A 17,360-nucleotide genomic window follows, 5' to 3' on the forward strand; every position below is an offset into this window, starting at 1 on the left:
TTCAACAAGCAACAGGGAGTCGGGTTTTTAAACAAAGAAGCGACACGCTTAGATCTGTCCGTAAGGAAGATTAACCTACAGGTATGTCAAAGATGGACTGCAGGGGGAGGGTAAATGCGAGGAATACTAGGGAGGCCACTGCAATAGTCCATGCAGGTGGTCATGAAAGCTCATATGACAGTGAGGGCAGGGAAAAATATAAAGACAGAAGAAACACCCTAAAAGGAGAAGTATCAACAGGACAGGACTTGATGACTAATGGGATGAAGGAGTCAAAGATAACCCCAAGGTTACAAACACGGTGAGCCATGATGCAGTCAAGAGAATAGGGTAGGAGGGGCAGAGAGCATGTCTCAATTTAGTGTATCTTCAATATGAGATGGTGAAAGATTCAGTGGAGTTTACTCAATGGTGGTCTGAGATATGGGGATCTAGGGGGCCAAGAGGAAAGTCTATGGCTACAGTAAGTCTGAGAGTTCTACCTTTCCTGACCTGGGAGGGGTCCATAGTGACCTCTCCCCGGTTTGAGGTCCTCCTGCCCGTGCTGTCTACACAGGTCACTGTACCCTAAGCAAGGACTACTGCAGCATATAAAGAGGAACTACAATGAAGAAGGAAGTAAAGCACAGATGCTTATGAATTGAAAGAAAACAAAAGCCAAGTAGAAATTCATAAAGCATGGCTAGAAAGTAAGGTGAATTTAGACTAATGGTTATCACTGGCACTTGATGGGATGGGACCCTGGCTAAAGTATGGCTCTGGAAGGATATGGCCAAAAGATATTCCAAAAGAAGAGAAGTTTCTGAAAAGAAGGGCAAGGAAAAGAGAGGAGTAGTGAGAAGTAGTATCATATATAAAGAACATACACAGGGGAGGAGATACAACAGTGGAGAGCGTTTGAGTGAAGATCAACAGAGTCTTGCAGAAACAGAAGCAATATTACCATCAGAGTATACCACAGACCTGGGCTTACTCCTTATCTTTTCATGGTCACAGGCCAGCCATTGAAGGCTCCCCCTCCTCATATTCCCCCACAGCAAACATTCAGGAGAGCTTTGTGGATTGAAGGAGATGAGAACAGCTGTTCATGGCTGGGGGCTGTGCTTGGCACTCTAATCATCAGCGGCCAACTCTTGTTTTTTCCCACCCACCAGGGAGGAGCAAGGGAGAAAGGACAGCTGGAAGCTGAGAAGCCAGGCAGAAGACTCAGAGCCCAGAACAGCAGGAAACTGGTCCTAAATGGGAGAAGTTCTTCTCTGATCTCTTTCCAGCTGACCCAAAGCAGGCCAAGTTTAGGAAACATGAAGATCTATCAAAGACTAGCTAAAGTTGGAAGGGGTTTTCCAAGGATCCATCTAATTCAGATTCCTCGTTTGACAAATGGGTTGACAAGAGATACAGAGAGACTGACCTGTGCAAGACTACGCAGGAAGGAAGCCTCAGAAGTGGGATTCTGGGTTGTACAGAACCTCAACTCTCTGATACTGTGTGAAAATTATTAAAATTTTAAAAAACAGAAAGCCTAGGATTACAGATTTAGAGCTAGAAAGGACCTCAGATAAACATAGTCCACCCCTCATTTTACTGATAAAGAAACCGAGGCCTGGGAAGGTTAAGGCATTTGCCCATGGTTATCCAAGGCGAAAGCTGAACCTTTGGAGGAGGATTAAAAAAAAAATTTTTTTTTTAAATTTCCCTAAACCCTGCAGTGGGAGACAGCAAAGCCTAAACTTGTAGGCTGCCTTCCTAGAGTAGGCAGCTGAAGTAGTAGGAAAAACACTGGACTAAGGGGTCAAGAAGACCCTGGATTTAGTCTCTACTCTGCTCCTAAGCAACCAAGTAGCCTTCAACTGCCTCTTCTCTAAAGTGAAAGGAGCTGGACCAGATGACCCCAAAGGTCCCTCCTAGATGTGACACTGCGTAAGTCTAATTTCCAGAAATCCCCCAGGGACGGCAGGAGATGGGACTCAAAAGCACAGGGAGTAAACTCCTGAGCAAAGTACCTGCCTTCCCATGAAAAAAACCCAGCCATGGAGACGTGAAGCAAGCCACCCACAGAGTGACACAAGGCTCAGGAACTCAGACACTAATCTATTAGCAGAAGTCTAAAGAGTCGAAGCTTCCTAAATGGCAAAACCAATGGGACCACATAGCCCTGCCTACCTTAAGAGAAGGACTAAGTCACAAGCTCAAAGGATCAAAAGTACTCACCGTGACATTCTCCCTGCTCTTGTCGGCCGGACTTTCCTTTTCTTTCGAGGCACTAGCTGTGTCCGTCTGAGGTGCCTGCGCACTGGAGCTGGGCTGGGCAGATTTATTTGTTTCTGTACTGACCTCGGGATCTGTTTCTTGCTGGGTTGCCGTAGCTAAAAGTTTAAATCACATCATTAAGCAATAGTCAATAACATGCAACATTTATATATTTGTTGGATTTCATTTCTGAGCTGCAACTTTGGAACTAAAGAACCATTCTGAGGGGTGCTCTACAAACTCAACCTTCTCCCCCGAAAGCCAGTACCCAAAGGGAGCAATTTCAAAAGTGCTACCATTCCAGATTTGCAGAACGTTTGTAGGAGGCCACAAAACAAATTAGTAGATGGGGCCTTTCAGGGAAAAGTTAAAAGGGACAGACCTAATTAGAACATAAAGAAGCCAAACCATCTGCAGAGATAACAAAGGCTATGACTGTTTCTCAGAGGCTAGACTAAAGTGAAAGAAGAATTCCTTCTATTTCTGTACCTCTTGACAGTTCAACCTGCTTTCCCACTCATTATCTCACTGGATCAACCCAACAGCCCTATGATGGTGATAGAGAAAAGGATGGTATTTCCATTTTACAGATGAGGACACTGAGGCTCAGAAGGATTAGTGTGACTTGTACACTGATAAATGGCAACTGGAATTACAACAAGGGGCGTCTTCTGACTCCAATGATCTTTAAACTAGAGGAACAGACATTTAAGTTCTTAATTTATATAGCTAACAGCAATACTGTAAATGATAATCAATTCCCGAAAGACTCAGGAACTCTGAACAACAGAGTGACCAGCCACAATTCCAAAGGACTCATATGGCTGTGCTATCCACCTGCAGACAGAGAGCTGACAGATTCAGAACATGTATTAAAGCAGGTCTTCCTTTTTCTTGATTCTTTTTTTTTTGGGGGGGGGGAGGAAATGTGGCTAATGTGCGAATTTGTTTTGCATGATTATATGTATTTGTAATGGGTTTTGTTTTTCTTGCCTTGTCTGTGGGTGGGGAAGGAGAAGTGGGAAAAAGAGAAAGAATCTGGAACTAAAAATAAAAAAGAAATGTAAGTTCTCTATAAAGGGAGATTTAAGACTAAAAGGGCCTATTTGACACAGGAATGCATCACTTAGGTAAGAGTGTGAAATAGTCTTCCCAGGGCTAGGGGCTAGAAGAGGGCTAGATCAGATCTGTTGTGAAACATATGAGTATTATCCAGGAGGAGGAGGAGGAGGGGGGAAGGGTTCAAAGTTTTAGAATATTAACTTGAACACCAGGATGGTGACTCCATGGTTACTTCTGACACAGAAGGATACCAAGCATGACTTCCTTGTTTCCCAAAGGGAATGTCAGGATCCTCGTGATTCTATGCTGGCCTTTTGACCCCTCAGGGAAGCCCTCGAGCATCGATGACCCTGGCCACCCCAGGAGTCTCTAAACAAGGATCCAGACAGGTGCATTACCTGACTGCGTACACGACTTCATGTGCTCGGGCCAGTGGGCCTGCTGGCATGGGTAATCGCAATAGCTGGTGTTCCAACAGCAATAGAAAATGGCTTCTTTCTTGCAGTTTGCACACCACTGCTTCTTCTTGGTCTCGTCCACAGCCTGCTGCTTCTCCAGCTCCAGCTGCTTCTTGACCTCGGTGATCAGGCGGTCACGCTCCTGCTCCAGGCTCTGCCGCATCTCAGCCATGGTCAGTTCTGTTCGGGACATCGAGAAATCATCTCGTCTTTACTTTTTATCTACACGGACCAGGATTTATTAACACCAGCTCACAATGATGGAGGTCTTTTAAGTTCACAAAGCCTGTGATTTCATTGGTCTAAGGAACTCCCAGATGAGGAAATCCTTCTACCAATGCACACTGGCGTCCTCTCTGCACCTCACAGTTTTCAAAGTTGTCTAGAGCACTTAAGTGAACTGCCCCAGGTCTCTCAGACAATAGGAGGCCAACTCTCCATCCTCTATACCCCAGTGCTTCTCTGAGGAAGAGAAAAACAAGGGAAATGAGCCCTTGGGAAAGATGGTGACCTACGCTTTCCTTTCAGTTAGCCCCTGATGTCTTTCTCTACGTATTAGATGCTGTATTCTAGGACCTAGAAAAATCAGAGTATTAGAGCTAGAAAAGACCTGGGAGAACATTCAAGCTTCATTTTACAGATGAGTAAACTGAGGTCCAGAAAAATAAAATGCCTACCCAAGGCACATGTTGAGTTGATAATAAAACCAGGCCTAGAACCCAGGTTTCCTACCTCTCCAAAGAAAAGGTGGCAAGAGTAACATTAATCACAGTAATTCTTCAGTCAGGGGACCCTAAGAGATCTTCACCTTCTGTATCAAGAGGCCTATTCAATATGCAATACAGAATGCCAGGTAGAAGAACCAATGGGAAATGCAGCATTATTTAACTTTAGTCTAAGAATTCACAAAATACAGGCACCTTATCAACAGGGCAGAGATAGATTCAAAGGCATTCAGAACTTGACTGGTTAAAAATTCCAGCTTCTAAAAATAGAGGAAATGCAAGAGAACTCCGCTAAAACCTACACTCTCTCTGGTTGTGGGGGTTTTTTTTGTTGTTTTTGGGGGGTTTTTGGGTGAACAGGACATCCAGAAACCTAGGCCCTCTATACATAGTTGAAATTACAACCAATCATTGCCTCACTCTTCCAGTCTTCATTTGGGGCCAAGGCATATGGGTGCAGATATAAGCCTGCCCACTTTAACCCTTTCCCCTGCCAAGGCTTAGAAACCATCACAGAAGGAGAGGTACCCAAATTGTGCTTCATCTCTGAGAGTTCCTGCTGATGGAGCCACTGAAGTTTCTCAATCTCAATCCTCAAACGTCGAATCTGAAGCATAAGAGGACATATGTTGGACAGGCCAAAGTTAGGGATTACCATGACCATATAGATAGTTTACAAAGTAGGGGCCCCAGGGCAATCATCATGCCCCCCTCATCCCATAAGCAAATATGACCTATCAAAAAACCCAATCCTGACAGGCAATCCCAGCCTTGAGGGCGTTCTACCTCAATCCAAACCCACTGGCCCCCAACACCGTTAAAAAGTCAACATACACAAATCCAGGCTTATTAAACAGACTCACAGCAGCATCTATATTTGAAACCAGAGCAAGTGACCAACATTCAGCCTTCTGAAAACCGATTGGAGATGAGTTCACTGCATAAAGTGAGGTCCATCAGCACGGCCCAACCTCCCACATGCGAATAAAGGGGAACAAAGCAACGTCCACGTACTTACGAGGCTGATGGAGTCTCCCCACCCCCACTTCCCCTTGGAGCACAAGAGAGGAAACTTGCCCAGCTCCCTTTTATAGGAACTGAGACATATACAGTTTTTCTGTTAACAAGTAAGATATCAACAAATCTCAACAGACCTCGGCTATTGTACTTCCAGTGGTACTCTTAGACAGGTCATTGTATATTTCTGTCATTGTGCCTTTTATGGCATCCATCATCTAAAAGACAAAACCAAAAATAAGCATAAGTCAGGATTAGATATCTCACCAGAACACCTGGATGACATCTGCAGGCCACGAAAGTGTTAACTACCAATTCTGAAGCCTGAGGTGAAAAAAAAGGCATCGTCAAATCAAGTTTTTAGGACACATTCAACTGGGGAGAGGACCCAAAGACTTTGGAACACAAGGCCCTGGAGTGGAGACCCCAGCCAGCTAGCGTTTATGTGGTACTCAAAAATTCACAAAGTCCTTTACATGTTATCTCCTTTGATCTTCACAACAACCCCGTGAGGTAGATGGTATTATTATCCCCATTTTACAGATGAGGAAACTAAGACTGAGTTTACGTAACTTACCCAGGGTTACATCGCCACTAAGTGTCTCAGTTCAGATCTGAACTTGAATTAGGTGTTCTTGACTCTAACCAGTATTTTATCCACTACCCCACCTAGCTCTAACTTGGGGGGCTGAAGAGACAGGAGTTCACCTGGGATGCTGGAGAAAAAGAAGCATGCCATCTGGTAGCTTTCATTTTAACTATTTATTCTTGCTAACTACATACACTAAGCTCAGTTGTTTCCACTTGGAGTAGAAACATCACCAGCACCCTCTGAACTTTAGCACCCTAGGGACAAAGGCCCCATCACTCCATCCTAGTTACGGCTGTGTACGCACAGCTACTAGGTCTCCTAGAAAGGAGTTCAAGCCCTAACTCCCAGACAGTAGTTTGTTTATTTAGAGTACGCCCAGGAAAGAAACAGTGAAAAAAGCAGCAGTAGCATGGTTTCCCCCAAGGGAAGGCTGATTATGGAAGAAGTGAAAGGGCATGTGTGAGTAGTAATGGACTCTCCACCCTGCCCAACCCCCGGAGAGGGGGAAGATGGCCAGAAGAGCAATTACAGTCTCTAACCAAAGTCCCAGGTTCCAGTGTTTAACTTGACTCTGTATTTTCCAATCTGTTGCTTCTGTATGTGAAAGTCAATTTTCCACAGACAAATGAAATAGTTTTTTCTCCAAGTTAATTAACCTCAAATTCACCCCAAAACAAGGGTGAGGAATGGGGAGAACAAAATGTCTGTCTCACTGTCGAGACAACACAGAGATTTCAATTCCCAGCTTACACCACTGTCCCACTAGGGGACCTGCCAGGAAAAACAACCCCTTGTATTTTGTAAGCATTTTACAATCATTCTTTATTAGTCTACACTGAGATTTTACTACTAATGCTGTCAATTTTTTTAAAATTAAAACTAAGACTCTTTATGAGAAAATGTTAAAAAGTATAAGAAATCCGATGTACTCTATGCTAACGATTACATTCCATTTCAAAGAAATCATTGCTTCATCTCCTTAGACACATTAGTATTTCCAAATACTAATAAGGAATTCCATAGTAATGAAGAATTATCCTTTTGCCAAAATATACACATCTCAATCTCCAACTCCCGTCTCCTTGGAGACAAAAAAAAAATTTAATCCAATTTCCCTATAGAATCAACGATCAAGAGTGTAAAGGTACCTTAAAGGTCATTCAGGTCAACTCCTGAATTTTACAGATAAGGAAACTAAGGCCCAGGAAGGTTAAGTGACTTACCCAACATCATATAGGAAGTATACGGGCAGCTAGGTGGCCCAGTGGACTGGGCCTGGAGTTCATAAGTTAATAAGACCCGAGTTCAAATCCAGACCCTAAACAAGTCACTTAACCTGTCTGCCTCAGTTTCAGCATCTATAAATGGAGGGCAATAATAGTACCTACCTCCCAGGGTTGTTGTGAAGACCAAATGAGATATTAATTGTAAAGTACATACTATAGTGCCTGATACATAGTAAGAATTACATAAATGTTAGCTGTTATTATCGTTGTTATTATTATAACATCAGAAGCAGCATTTGAACCCAGGTCCTGTAACTACAAAGCCAATGCCCTTTTCTCAATACCACAACGCCTCCCAAATGGGAGAAAAACTTCTACCAAAAATGGCTTTTCCTCATCTGGCAGCAGGATGGTGAATATCACATCCCCCAGCCCTGGATTCAGGAAGACCATGGTTTCAGTGCCAAGGTCTGCCACTTACTGGCTTTACGATCTCGGGCAAATCACCTTCCCTCTATGGGCCTAAATTGGAGATGAGACTAGCGGAGCCTTTGAAGTTCCTTCCAGCTCCCACATTTCACAAGAACAGCCAACTTTGATATATGAGTATAAAAAACACACACTCATAGCAGAAAGGATAGAGACTGTCCTCAGACACAGGTGACTACAGCTGTTTGGCACCCTAGGGACAAAGGCCCTATTGCTCCACCCTACGTATGCTATGGATACACAGCTGCTAGGCCTCCTCCTGAAAAGGAGCTCAATCCCTAGCTCCCAGAGAGTAATTTATCCTTAGCTACACTAAGAATGAAGTATAATTCCTGCAAACGTGTAACTCACCACGAAAAAATGGATAAACTAGACAGGGCAAGCATTTGCAATATAATGTGATTCAGCTTCCACATATCTGAATGCAAACTCACAGACCCTGGGGGAAAGCCAAAGTGTACAGCTCCTTCAGGTTGCTGGGTATTTGGCAAAAGCAGCAATGAAAACTGGAAAGCAACAGCTCATTGTTAGGTATGGGGAACAGAAACATTCTCCCCCTCCTCCTCTTCCATATTTAAAAAACAAAAATCTGTCATTATCTTCGGTGATAGAAGAAAACTCTTATCATCGCAGAGGTTGTATGATTTCTGCACTTCTGCTCTAGAAACCACTGCCATACCGGCATATGTGTAATATACTAAATAACTCCAACTTTAAAAATCATCTCGCAACAATATCAAGAATGATGAGACCGTGGGCAGAGACTTATGTTCCCCAGATTCTCACTCAAGCTTCATAAAACCTAGAGTTTAAGACTCAAAACCACCTTGCTTTAAAAGCACGGCCCTTGAGGTCCTGCCTAGGTCCTTTACCTTTAGAGCGGAATTTTCAAGAGCTTACCTTGCCAGTGTACTTGGCAATGTCAGCGGCCACATCTGCCGAGGCCGTGGCAATGGGCAAGTCAGTGTTGAGGGAGGATGAGAGTGTGCTTGAGGATCCTGAGCTGGTGACCATAGAGACCGGCTGGGTACTTGTCACGAGAGTGATGGTAGAGGTTGAGGTGCTCTGAGTGATTTCTTTCTGCTGGACAGCTAGGGAAGTAAAAGATCCCATCACCTTGTCGTCTTGGGTAGGCTCATTACAAAATAGAAGCTGCAGATGAAAGCGCTGAGACTCACTTCTGACCTGGAAGCTGCCCCCTACAGAATCAAAGCGAACTTTCTAGGGCAGGATTTCTTAACCTTGATTCTTAACCACCAAATCACTTCTTCTTTAATATTTTGCTATCTATGTTTTGATATAACTGGTTACCTGTGCAATCCTACGCATTTACACATTTAAAAACATGCAGAGAAGGGGTCCTTCGGTGCTTAGCCAGACTGTCAATGGGGTCCAATACAACAAAAATATTAAGAATCCCTGCTCTGGGAGTCAAGACTACCACTCCTTAGATAAATCCACACTCTTGCTAGCACCACAAGAGTTAGAGGAAGATAGCGGGTATGAAGTGGGAGCCAAAAGATCACAAACTGGGGACTTTAAATCATGAATGGGCGTGATTCCATTCTCAGTTCTGTTCCCAGCACCTTTCTCTCCCATGTCCCGTTTAATACAGAAGTGCTGTGACTATGCCTTCACAGCCTAAGCCCTTCTGCCTTAGAAGGGCCTCACAAGGGACCTGGGCAGCTCTACTGCCTTTCTCCTTTTGGGAGTATGTACATGAAATTGACCAACTATAGTCCCAGAGCCCAACTTACAAGGAACCACAGACAATGTACTCCTTCCGTATATGGAATCTGTATTAACTCAGCTCAGCAGTGTGCAAAAACCAAAAAAACTAACCAAAAAAAAACCCAAAACAAAACAAAACCACCCTACATGTCTGGCCTAATGCATGCCAACCAGGAGCTAGATTTCAATGTGTTCGTTTTGTCTCAAATCAACTCTAGGCTGGACCTGTAAAGAGCTGCGGGGCTAGAGATAGGCAAACGGAACTGCCTCTGTTGCTAATTCAGTAGCTTCCACAGATGGCTTCTCCAAACCGGCTAACAATGCATTTCTATTAAAACATACTTTGCTACCAGCTTTTCATATTGCATAATTTCGTCAACAAGGCAAAGGAAATGAAGAATGCTTTCGGCATAGCATGATCTGGAAACAAATGTGTCATGGGAACTAAAAATAGTAAGGATGCTACTCCTGAAAATATATGATGGGATGGAGTTGGGCTCCACTGAGAATGGAGGGAGGGTCAAGATACCTTTCACAGCCTGTCTGGTCTGATATCTTGTCCCTTGGGAGGACTGAGGCGGCTGCTGCTGGCCTTGCTGACTCTGCTGCTGCTGTTGCTGACGCTGGACCTTCTGCATGTGCCATTTCTGAGAAGACGTTTGAAACTTACTTGAAGAATTCCACACGACCCGCTGCACGGCTGGCGCAGTTTCCTTAGGGAGCAGCGGCCTCTGCTTTTTCACGGGGCTCCCGGTGGCCGCTGGGGGAGCGGCGATGGTGGGCGCGGCGATGGTGGTGGCGGCTGTGGCGACGCCTGCCGGGGAGGTTTGAGCCGCTGACCGGGTGAGGACGGGTGTTTCGGGGGGAGGATGGTTGCTGCTGGCACTAGAGGGTGGTGGGGCTTTACCTACAGCTAAAGCCACAGGGGGAAAAAAGGTATTTGACTTGTGCTCAGCTAACAATGCAGAAAAAACCCATATAGATCTGTTTTGAGAATCAAATGAAGTATCGTGTGTACAAACCTTAAAACACTATATAAAAAGTCAGTTATTACCAGGAAGGAAAATTGATGATAATAATAATGACCGACACTGAGATATATGATGTTACATAATGTATAATAAAGGCAATATTCTGTAAAATATTAGAGACCATGTAACACAAGAGTACATATAATAATAGGTTATATTACCTATATTATGTCTTACACATTATGTTTATGTATATTATATTTGTATATGCTTGTGTATCACACATTTTCATGTAATACTATATATTATATGCAATAGGTTATGTTGCACATATTTTGCAATATATAATATATACTGTTATAAATATATACTAAATAATATGTATCAATGATAATTTGCAAAAGCATTTTACATAAATATTATTCCATTAGATAACCACAAACAACTCATTTCAGGAAAGTAATGCAAATATTATTTCCATTTTGCAGATGAAGACACTGAGGCCCAGAGAAGTTAAATGACTTGCTTTCGGCCGCATGGCTAGTACCTGCCTGAGGCAGGACAGGAATCCAAGTCTAGCCTGAATTCTACTCCAGTGTTCTTTCCAGTGAAGAATTCCCTCTCATGATGACAACCAGTTGCAAGGACCAGAGGAACAAATGTTTGCTTCTCTAGAACCCAAACTCAGCAGGCTATGTCTGAGACACTTTTCCAACTTACTCTTTATTCACTGAAATGGGAATAGAATTTTTTGTTGTTGTTTTATTTTGGTTTTGCTTTTTGGTGAGGCAGTTGGGGTTAAGTGACTTGCCCAGGGTCACACAACACAGCTAGTAAGTGTCAAGTGTCTGAGGCTAGATCCGAAACCAGGTCCTCCTGACTCCAAGGCCAGAGCTATATCCACTGGGCCAACTAACTGCTCCTGGGAATAGACTTTTTGATCCAATTTGGGGTTTTCATGACAAAGATACTGCAGTGGTTTGCCATTTCCTTCTCCAGCTCATTTGACAGATGTGGAAATGAAACAAACAGCATTAAATGACTTATCCAGGGTCACACAGATAGTAACTGCCAGAGGCCAAATTTGAATTTAGGTTGTCCTGACTCCAGGATTGGTACTCTATCCACTGTGCTGCCTAGATGCCTTAACCAACATTTACTCATCACCAAGTATATAAGGCAGTATGTGGGATATAAATAAAACTACAGGGGCAGCTGGGTGGTGCAGTGGATAGAGCACTAGCCCTGAAGTCAGGAGGACCTGAGTTCAAATGTGGCCTCAGACCAAACACATGACACTTACTAGCTGTGTGACCCTGGGCAAGTCACTTAACCCCAATAGCCTAAAAAAAAAAGAAAGAAAAGACAGGAAGGAAGGAAGGAAGGAAGGAAGGAAGGAAGGAAGGAAGGAAGGAAGGAAGGAAGGAAGGAAGGAAGGGACGGACGGACATGATCCCTGCTACGAAGGAGAGTAGTACAACGGAAACAGCACCAATTGGAAGGTCAGAGGACTTGAGTGCAAATCCTACTTCTGATGCTTCTTGCCTGTGTCATCTTAGGCAATTCACTTGACTTGGCTTTAGTTTCCTCATCTGGAAGATGGGGGAGGTGGAAGGACTCCCTTCCCTCTGTCGTTACCTTCCATGGGGGTGGGTGGGTGGGTGGGTGTGTGTATCTCTTAAATGTACACAGTTACTTGCATCGTCTCCCCCATCAGAATGAGAGCTCTCATTTGCCTTTCTTTGCATCCCCACCACTTAGCACAGTGCCCAGCACACAGTAGATACTTAATAAATGCTTGCTGGTTGCTTAACTCACTAGATGACCTCTGAGGTCCCTTCTACCTCTCATAATCTAACAGGAAGGATATGGGAGAGATGATCTCTCAGAAGTGAAGCCTCCTCAGGGGATCAATGGTTCTTGTTAATAGTTCTTGACTGTTACTTTCAAAAACCCTCTCCGCTCAGACCCTGTTTCTAAACACTTAGCAGAAAGAATAGCCCTGCCCCCAACCTGAACTGCTTTCCCTTGAAAAACTTCCCCCCTTTTCGTCTCCAGGCAAACTTGTGTCTCTGTTGCTGGGGCCATGAATAGATTGTGCCCCCTGAAGCCCAGCCAATGGGATAAGAGGGAGGGGAGTATAAATAAGCCTTGATTTCTGTAACGAACACTTACTCTCCTGGCTGGCAATGGCTACCAGGGGCATTCTCATGAGACAGCAATAAACTCCTTTCTACTTTCAAGGTATCTAAGTCTCTGTTTTAATTTTGAGTAAGTGGTCTTTGTCCCGCACAGATAGAACAAAAATACAAGGCAGAAGGATGGCAAAGTATGAAAGGAAATGCATCCAAGAGAGCTCAGGAGGGTTTTGGAAAGAGCCCTTTCCAGTGGAGGCTCCAGGGGAGGCAGACTGGGGGAATGAAGACAGCACAGAAGCCTTTAACCAGAGCTCTGTAGGAGGGGGAAGATTCCCGAGGGCAGAGAGGAGGGGAGGTCAGCAGCGAGGGAGCACGGGCCCAGCCTGGTGGGAGAGCAGAGCTAAAGAAGAAACCCTGCATGAAAGGAGGCTGGGAAGGAAATGTCAACAAAGATGGCCACTGGGCTCATTTTTAAGAAAGAATAATGTCACAGTGGAATCATAAGCCCATAGGGTTAAAGCTGCATGAAATCTGAAAGGTCTAATCTCCTTTATTTTGCAGATGAGGAAACCAAGTCCTAGAGGTCAAACAGAGCATAGAGCCTTTTGTTGTTGTTCCGTTGCTCAGTTGTGTCCAACTTCGTAACCCCATTTTTTTTGGGGGGGGCAGGAGGGTGGTGTTCTTGGCAGAGACACTAGAGTGGTTTGCCATTTCCTTCTCCAGCTCATTTTACAGATGACGAAACTGAGGCAAACAGGGTTAAGTGACTTGCCCAAAGTCACACAGCTAATAAATGTTTGAAGCTGAATTTGAACGCGGGTCTTCCTATCTCCAGGCCCAGCCCTCTGTACAGTATGGTGCCACCTAGCTCCAAGGAAAGCAACATCTCCCTCAAAAACACAGATGTCCATAGGCAAAAATGTACATCATTTCATCCTTAGAGTGTTAGAACTAATTCTCTGATTCCCTCTGACTCTACAATATGTGATACATCTGTTGCTGTCCAGAACATGGTGAGATTTTAACTAATTAAATCATGGGGGGAAACAAAAAGAACTGGACCTGTAGGTAGAGGATTTGGATAAGAATCCTAGCTCTTGTATTTACTACCTGTGTATCCTTAGGCAAGTTATTTAACCTCTCCAGGCTTCAGGTTGCTCATCTGTGCAATGGGGGAGCTGGGGTAGATAAGAGGATCCATCTTTAAGATCCCTTCCAGGGGCAGCTAGGTGGCACAGTGGATAGAGCACTGGCCCTGGAATCAGGAGGACCCAAGTTCAAATCTGCCCTCAGACACATAATACTTACTAGCTGTGTGGCCCTGGGTAAGTCACTTAGCCTCATTGCCTAGCCAAAAAAAAGAAAAGAAAAAAGATCCCTTCCAGGTTCAGATGGAGGATAGTATTAATTACTATTATTATTATTATTTATTATTATTTTAATTAAAACTCTTAAATGACACTATTACTCCTGAGAAGATGGGCTTGAGGCCCCTGAAAACAACTGCAGGGGTCTGAAACTGTACTTTTAAAAATAATTTTAATATATAAATTTTGTTAATATAAATATGTAATTTTATACATAAAAATTTTACAGCTGCTCTTTTATTTTTTTTACTACTACTACTACTACTACTACTACTACTACTACTACTACTACTACTACTACTACTACTACTACTACTACTACTGGCAGCTAGGTAGCATGATGGATGGAGCACTGGACTATAATCGGGAAGACTCATCCTCTGGCAGTTCAAATGTGGTCTCAGACACTTGCTAACTGTGTGACCCTGGGCAAGTCACTTAACCCTGTTTATTTCAGTTCCTCATCTGTAAAATGAGCTGGAGAAGGAAATGGCAAACCACTCCAGTATCTCTGCCAAGAAAATTCTAAATGGGGTCACAGAGAGTTGCAGACAGCTTAAAAACGAGTCAACAACCGCAACATTATTATTTAATTAGAACTCTTAAATGATAGTATTACTCTTAAGAAGATAGTTTTGGGGCCCCTGAAAACAACTGGAGGGTTCTGAAATTGTGCTTGTAATTTCTCTCATTTTAAAAAGCCAGTAATTAACCATAATGCTCTAAACAGCTAAATTTCAAAGTTGCATATTCAAGGTACAATATTATCAACTGTCACACCTGTAAATCAATCAGAAAAGAAAAATAGTGAGGCCCTAAATAGCAGTGGGGCTAGAAATAAGCAGTACTCCTGAAAAACTGACAATCAGGGGAGACAAAGACCACCCAGGCCAATTCATGCACTTCCCCAGAAACACTGAAATAAGGTTTCCCAAAAGAACAAAAAGTGTGATTAAATCTTTATGACATTAAATTACTTAATTAAAAAAATGTGCCCATCCTTTTAAAGTTTATATCACCCCCATAAAAACATTAATGTAATTATATCCAGGGAAGATTTCAGTAAGCTAAATGTTTCTTTCTGGGAAGCCAAGGAGGGTGAATGGAAGCAAATTGCCTGTTTTGACTTCTGGGATAAAATGTTCTCCCCCTGTGGTTTGGCTGAAAAACCACGTCTGGATAACCATCACTAGGGAGGCAGGCTTAGCACACTTCCAAACACAGGGGCTGCTCCAAGGTGGCTCACACCTCTCTCTGTCTCTGTCTCTGTCTCTCTCTCTCTCTCTCTCTGTCTCTCTCTCTCTCTCTCTCTCTCTCTCCCCCCCTCCCTTCACCAAGCAGCACAGCCCTATTATCTTCTGCTGCTGAACCTAGAGGCTTCAGAGTGCTGCTCCCTGACCCTCCCCCCATGCACTCTCAGACCGTGGTGTTTTGTATCCAGCCCCACCCTAAATGTGATATTATTACCCTTTTTCAGTCCCTTCAAAGGGCCTAGAAAGGGCAACACCACAGATGTAGTTTCAAGCATGCAAAAATTCCAATAATTCCTTTTGTGTTCTACAAGTTGAATTTTTTTAAATCATATTCTTCGCCTTAGAAAACCGAGAGTCTTAAAAAAGACTGGCCCACCCACACAAAAGATCAGTTGGAAGAACAACCAGAGTTATCTTCTGTCAACCTTTACTTGTAAATCCTAAAGCTATCTTTACCCACCCCCCACATAAGATGCTTTCACCTCCACTGCCCAGAGCAGAAAATGAGCAAGAAAAAAGATTCAGGGCAAGGCCATTGGCGTGCACCAGCCTGCCTGGTCCAAAAATAGTCTTCAGCTTTTTTGGCTCAGGACCCATTTACAATCTTAAAAAAATTATTGAGGACCCTCCTCCCAAAGAATTTGTTTATTTGAGTTGTATCTATCAATATTTAAATACATTCAAAATTAAAATGTCTTAGCATTATTCTGAAAAGAGTTTTAACCTCATCATGTTACCCTCCTGAAAGGGTATCAGGAACCCTACTTTGAGGACCACTGGCCTAGATGATACAGATGATTTCTAGGCCCAGGAGTCTATACACAACAGCCTTAAGAAAAGAAAGGACAAGATGAATGATGGATTAAAGGAAGAAAGAACTCTCTTAAAGAGAATTTTTTCCCTTTCTCATTAATGATCAAGAGATCATTAGCTATAAAAACCAATTTAACCCTTTCAAGCTCACAAGCTCACACCCGCACAATCAGTTAAAATGATCAGAAGTGTGATGACAAAGTACAATCTAACCCTAAGAATGTTCAGTGAAAAAAAAAATGATTGAAAAAGATCACTTCTAAAAATAGCAGAACTCTATAAAAATGTAGGACTCTGCCCCCCAAAAAATCCAAGAATAAGACTACATTATAATAATCACAGAGTCCTAGAAGGGGACTGAGAAGTCATTTAAGCTAACCTCCAAATTTTGTAGGTGAGGAAACAGATTCTCTTTATTCTATGGTTGCGCCTTTTACAACTTCGAGAAGAGAGTTCTTGTAGTGCAAAGAGCACCTGAGCTGGGGTCAGCCAGAACTATCCAAGTTCAACTCCTGGCTCTTCACTGACCAGCTAGATGAACTTAGGCAAGTGACTCTCTGGGGTCATGGCACTTGGCGTCTCCAATTCCAACCCAGTGCAACCCAATGTTTCAAGATTAATTCATGTGAAAAAGGCTTTGTAATCAGAAAGTAGTTCAGATTCTTGTCACCTTTCTGGGGGACGTGAGGAGGAAGAGGAGGTGTGACCTCCTATAAGGTTTCCTTGGAGTAGGGAACTCTAGGTGAAGGAACTTCCTTTACCAACACAAATCAGTAGCTGCTCTGCAATTTATTATTAGAGAATGGCCTGGGTCACTGGGCAGTTAAGTGACTGGGCCAGAGTCACACAAGCCAGCATGTCAGAGGCTGAACCTGAACCCAGCTCTTCCTGACTCCAAAGCCAGTTATCTATCTACCATGGAATTCTGAATTTCTTGTTATTATTCTTATAATGAATTTGGTAAACAAAGTTCATCAGTTGCCTAGTACAATAAAATTTGGTTCAAATTCCTTTTGTGTTTTACAAGTTGCATTTTTTAAAATCATATTCTTCATCTTAGAAAACAAAGAGTCTTAAAAAAGACTGGCCTCCAACAGTGAAAACATTCCTATTCTTTCCAATCCCCTCACTGGATGTGCTGACCATTCACAGAGAGGCACACAAGATGACCAAAGGTTGGCATATGCCTACAACCCTCTCCTTCCCTTCCATCTTCTTCCTATAGAGACTTATGTCCTACACCACTTATTGGCCACACTAGATCGGGC

At 43.3% G+C, this 17,360-nt stretch overlaps 1 protein-coding gene across 15 annotated transcripts in view; it reads right to left on the minus strand.

The window, feature by feature from the left end:
- Positions 1-17,360, minus strand: part of ZMYND8 (zinc finger MYND-type containing 8) — a 113,718-nt gene that overhangs the window by 9,422 nt on the left and 86,936 nt on the right. For 12 of the 15 annotated variants that reach the window (XR_013484678.1, XM_020984152.2, XM_020984158.1 and 9 more), the window contains 6 exons: positions 10,080-10,463; positions 8,720-8,910; positions 5,650-5,730; positions 5,024-5,102; positions 3,711-3,950; positions 2,212-2,366 (listed from right to left, as the gene is read on the minus strand). Coding sequence is in view for 14 of the 15 variants with exons in the window: in XM_020984152.2 (XP_020839811.1) it covers positions 2,212-2,366; positions 3,711-3,950; positions 5,024-5,102; positions 5,650-5,730; positions 8,720-8,910; positions 10,080-10,463 (1,130 nt within the window). In the remaining variant the exon portion in view is untranslated. The remainder of the gene's footprint in view (positions 1-2,211; positions 2,367-3,710; positions 3,951-5,023; positions 5,103-5,649; positions 5,731-8,719; positions 8,911-10,079; positions 10,464-17,360) is intronic. The other 3 variants (XM_020984161.1, XM_020984160.1, XM_078149856.1) reach the window with 1 other exon arrangement.

The sequence above is a fragment of the Phascolarctos cinereus genome, unplaced genomic scaffold, assembly GCF_003287225.1.
Source record: "Phascolarctos cinereus isolate Bilbo 61053 unplaced genomic scaffold, phaCin_HiC Scaffold_2;HRSCAF=192, whole genome shotgun sequence".
NCBI lineage: Eukaryota > Metazoa > Chordata > Mammalia > Diprotodontia > Phascolarctidae > Phascolarctos > Phascolarctos cinereus.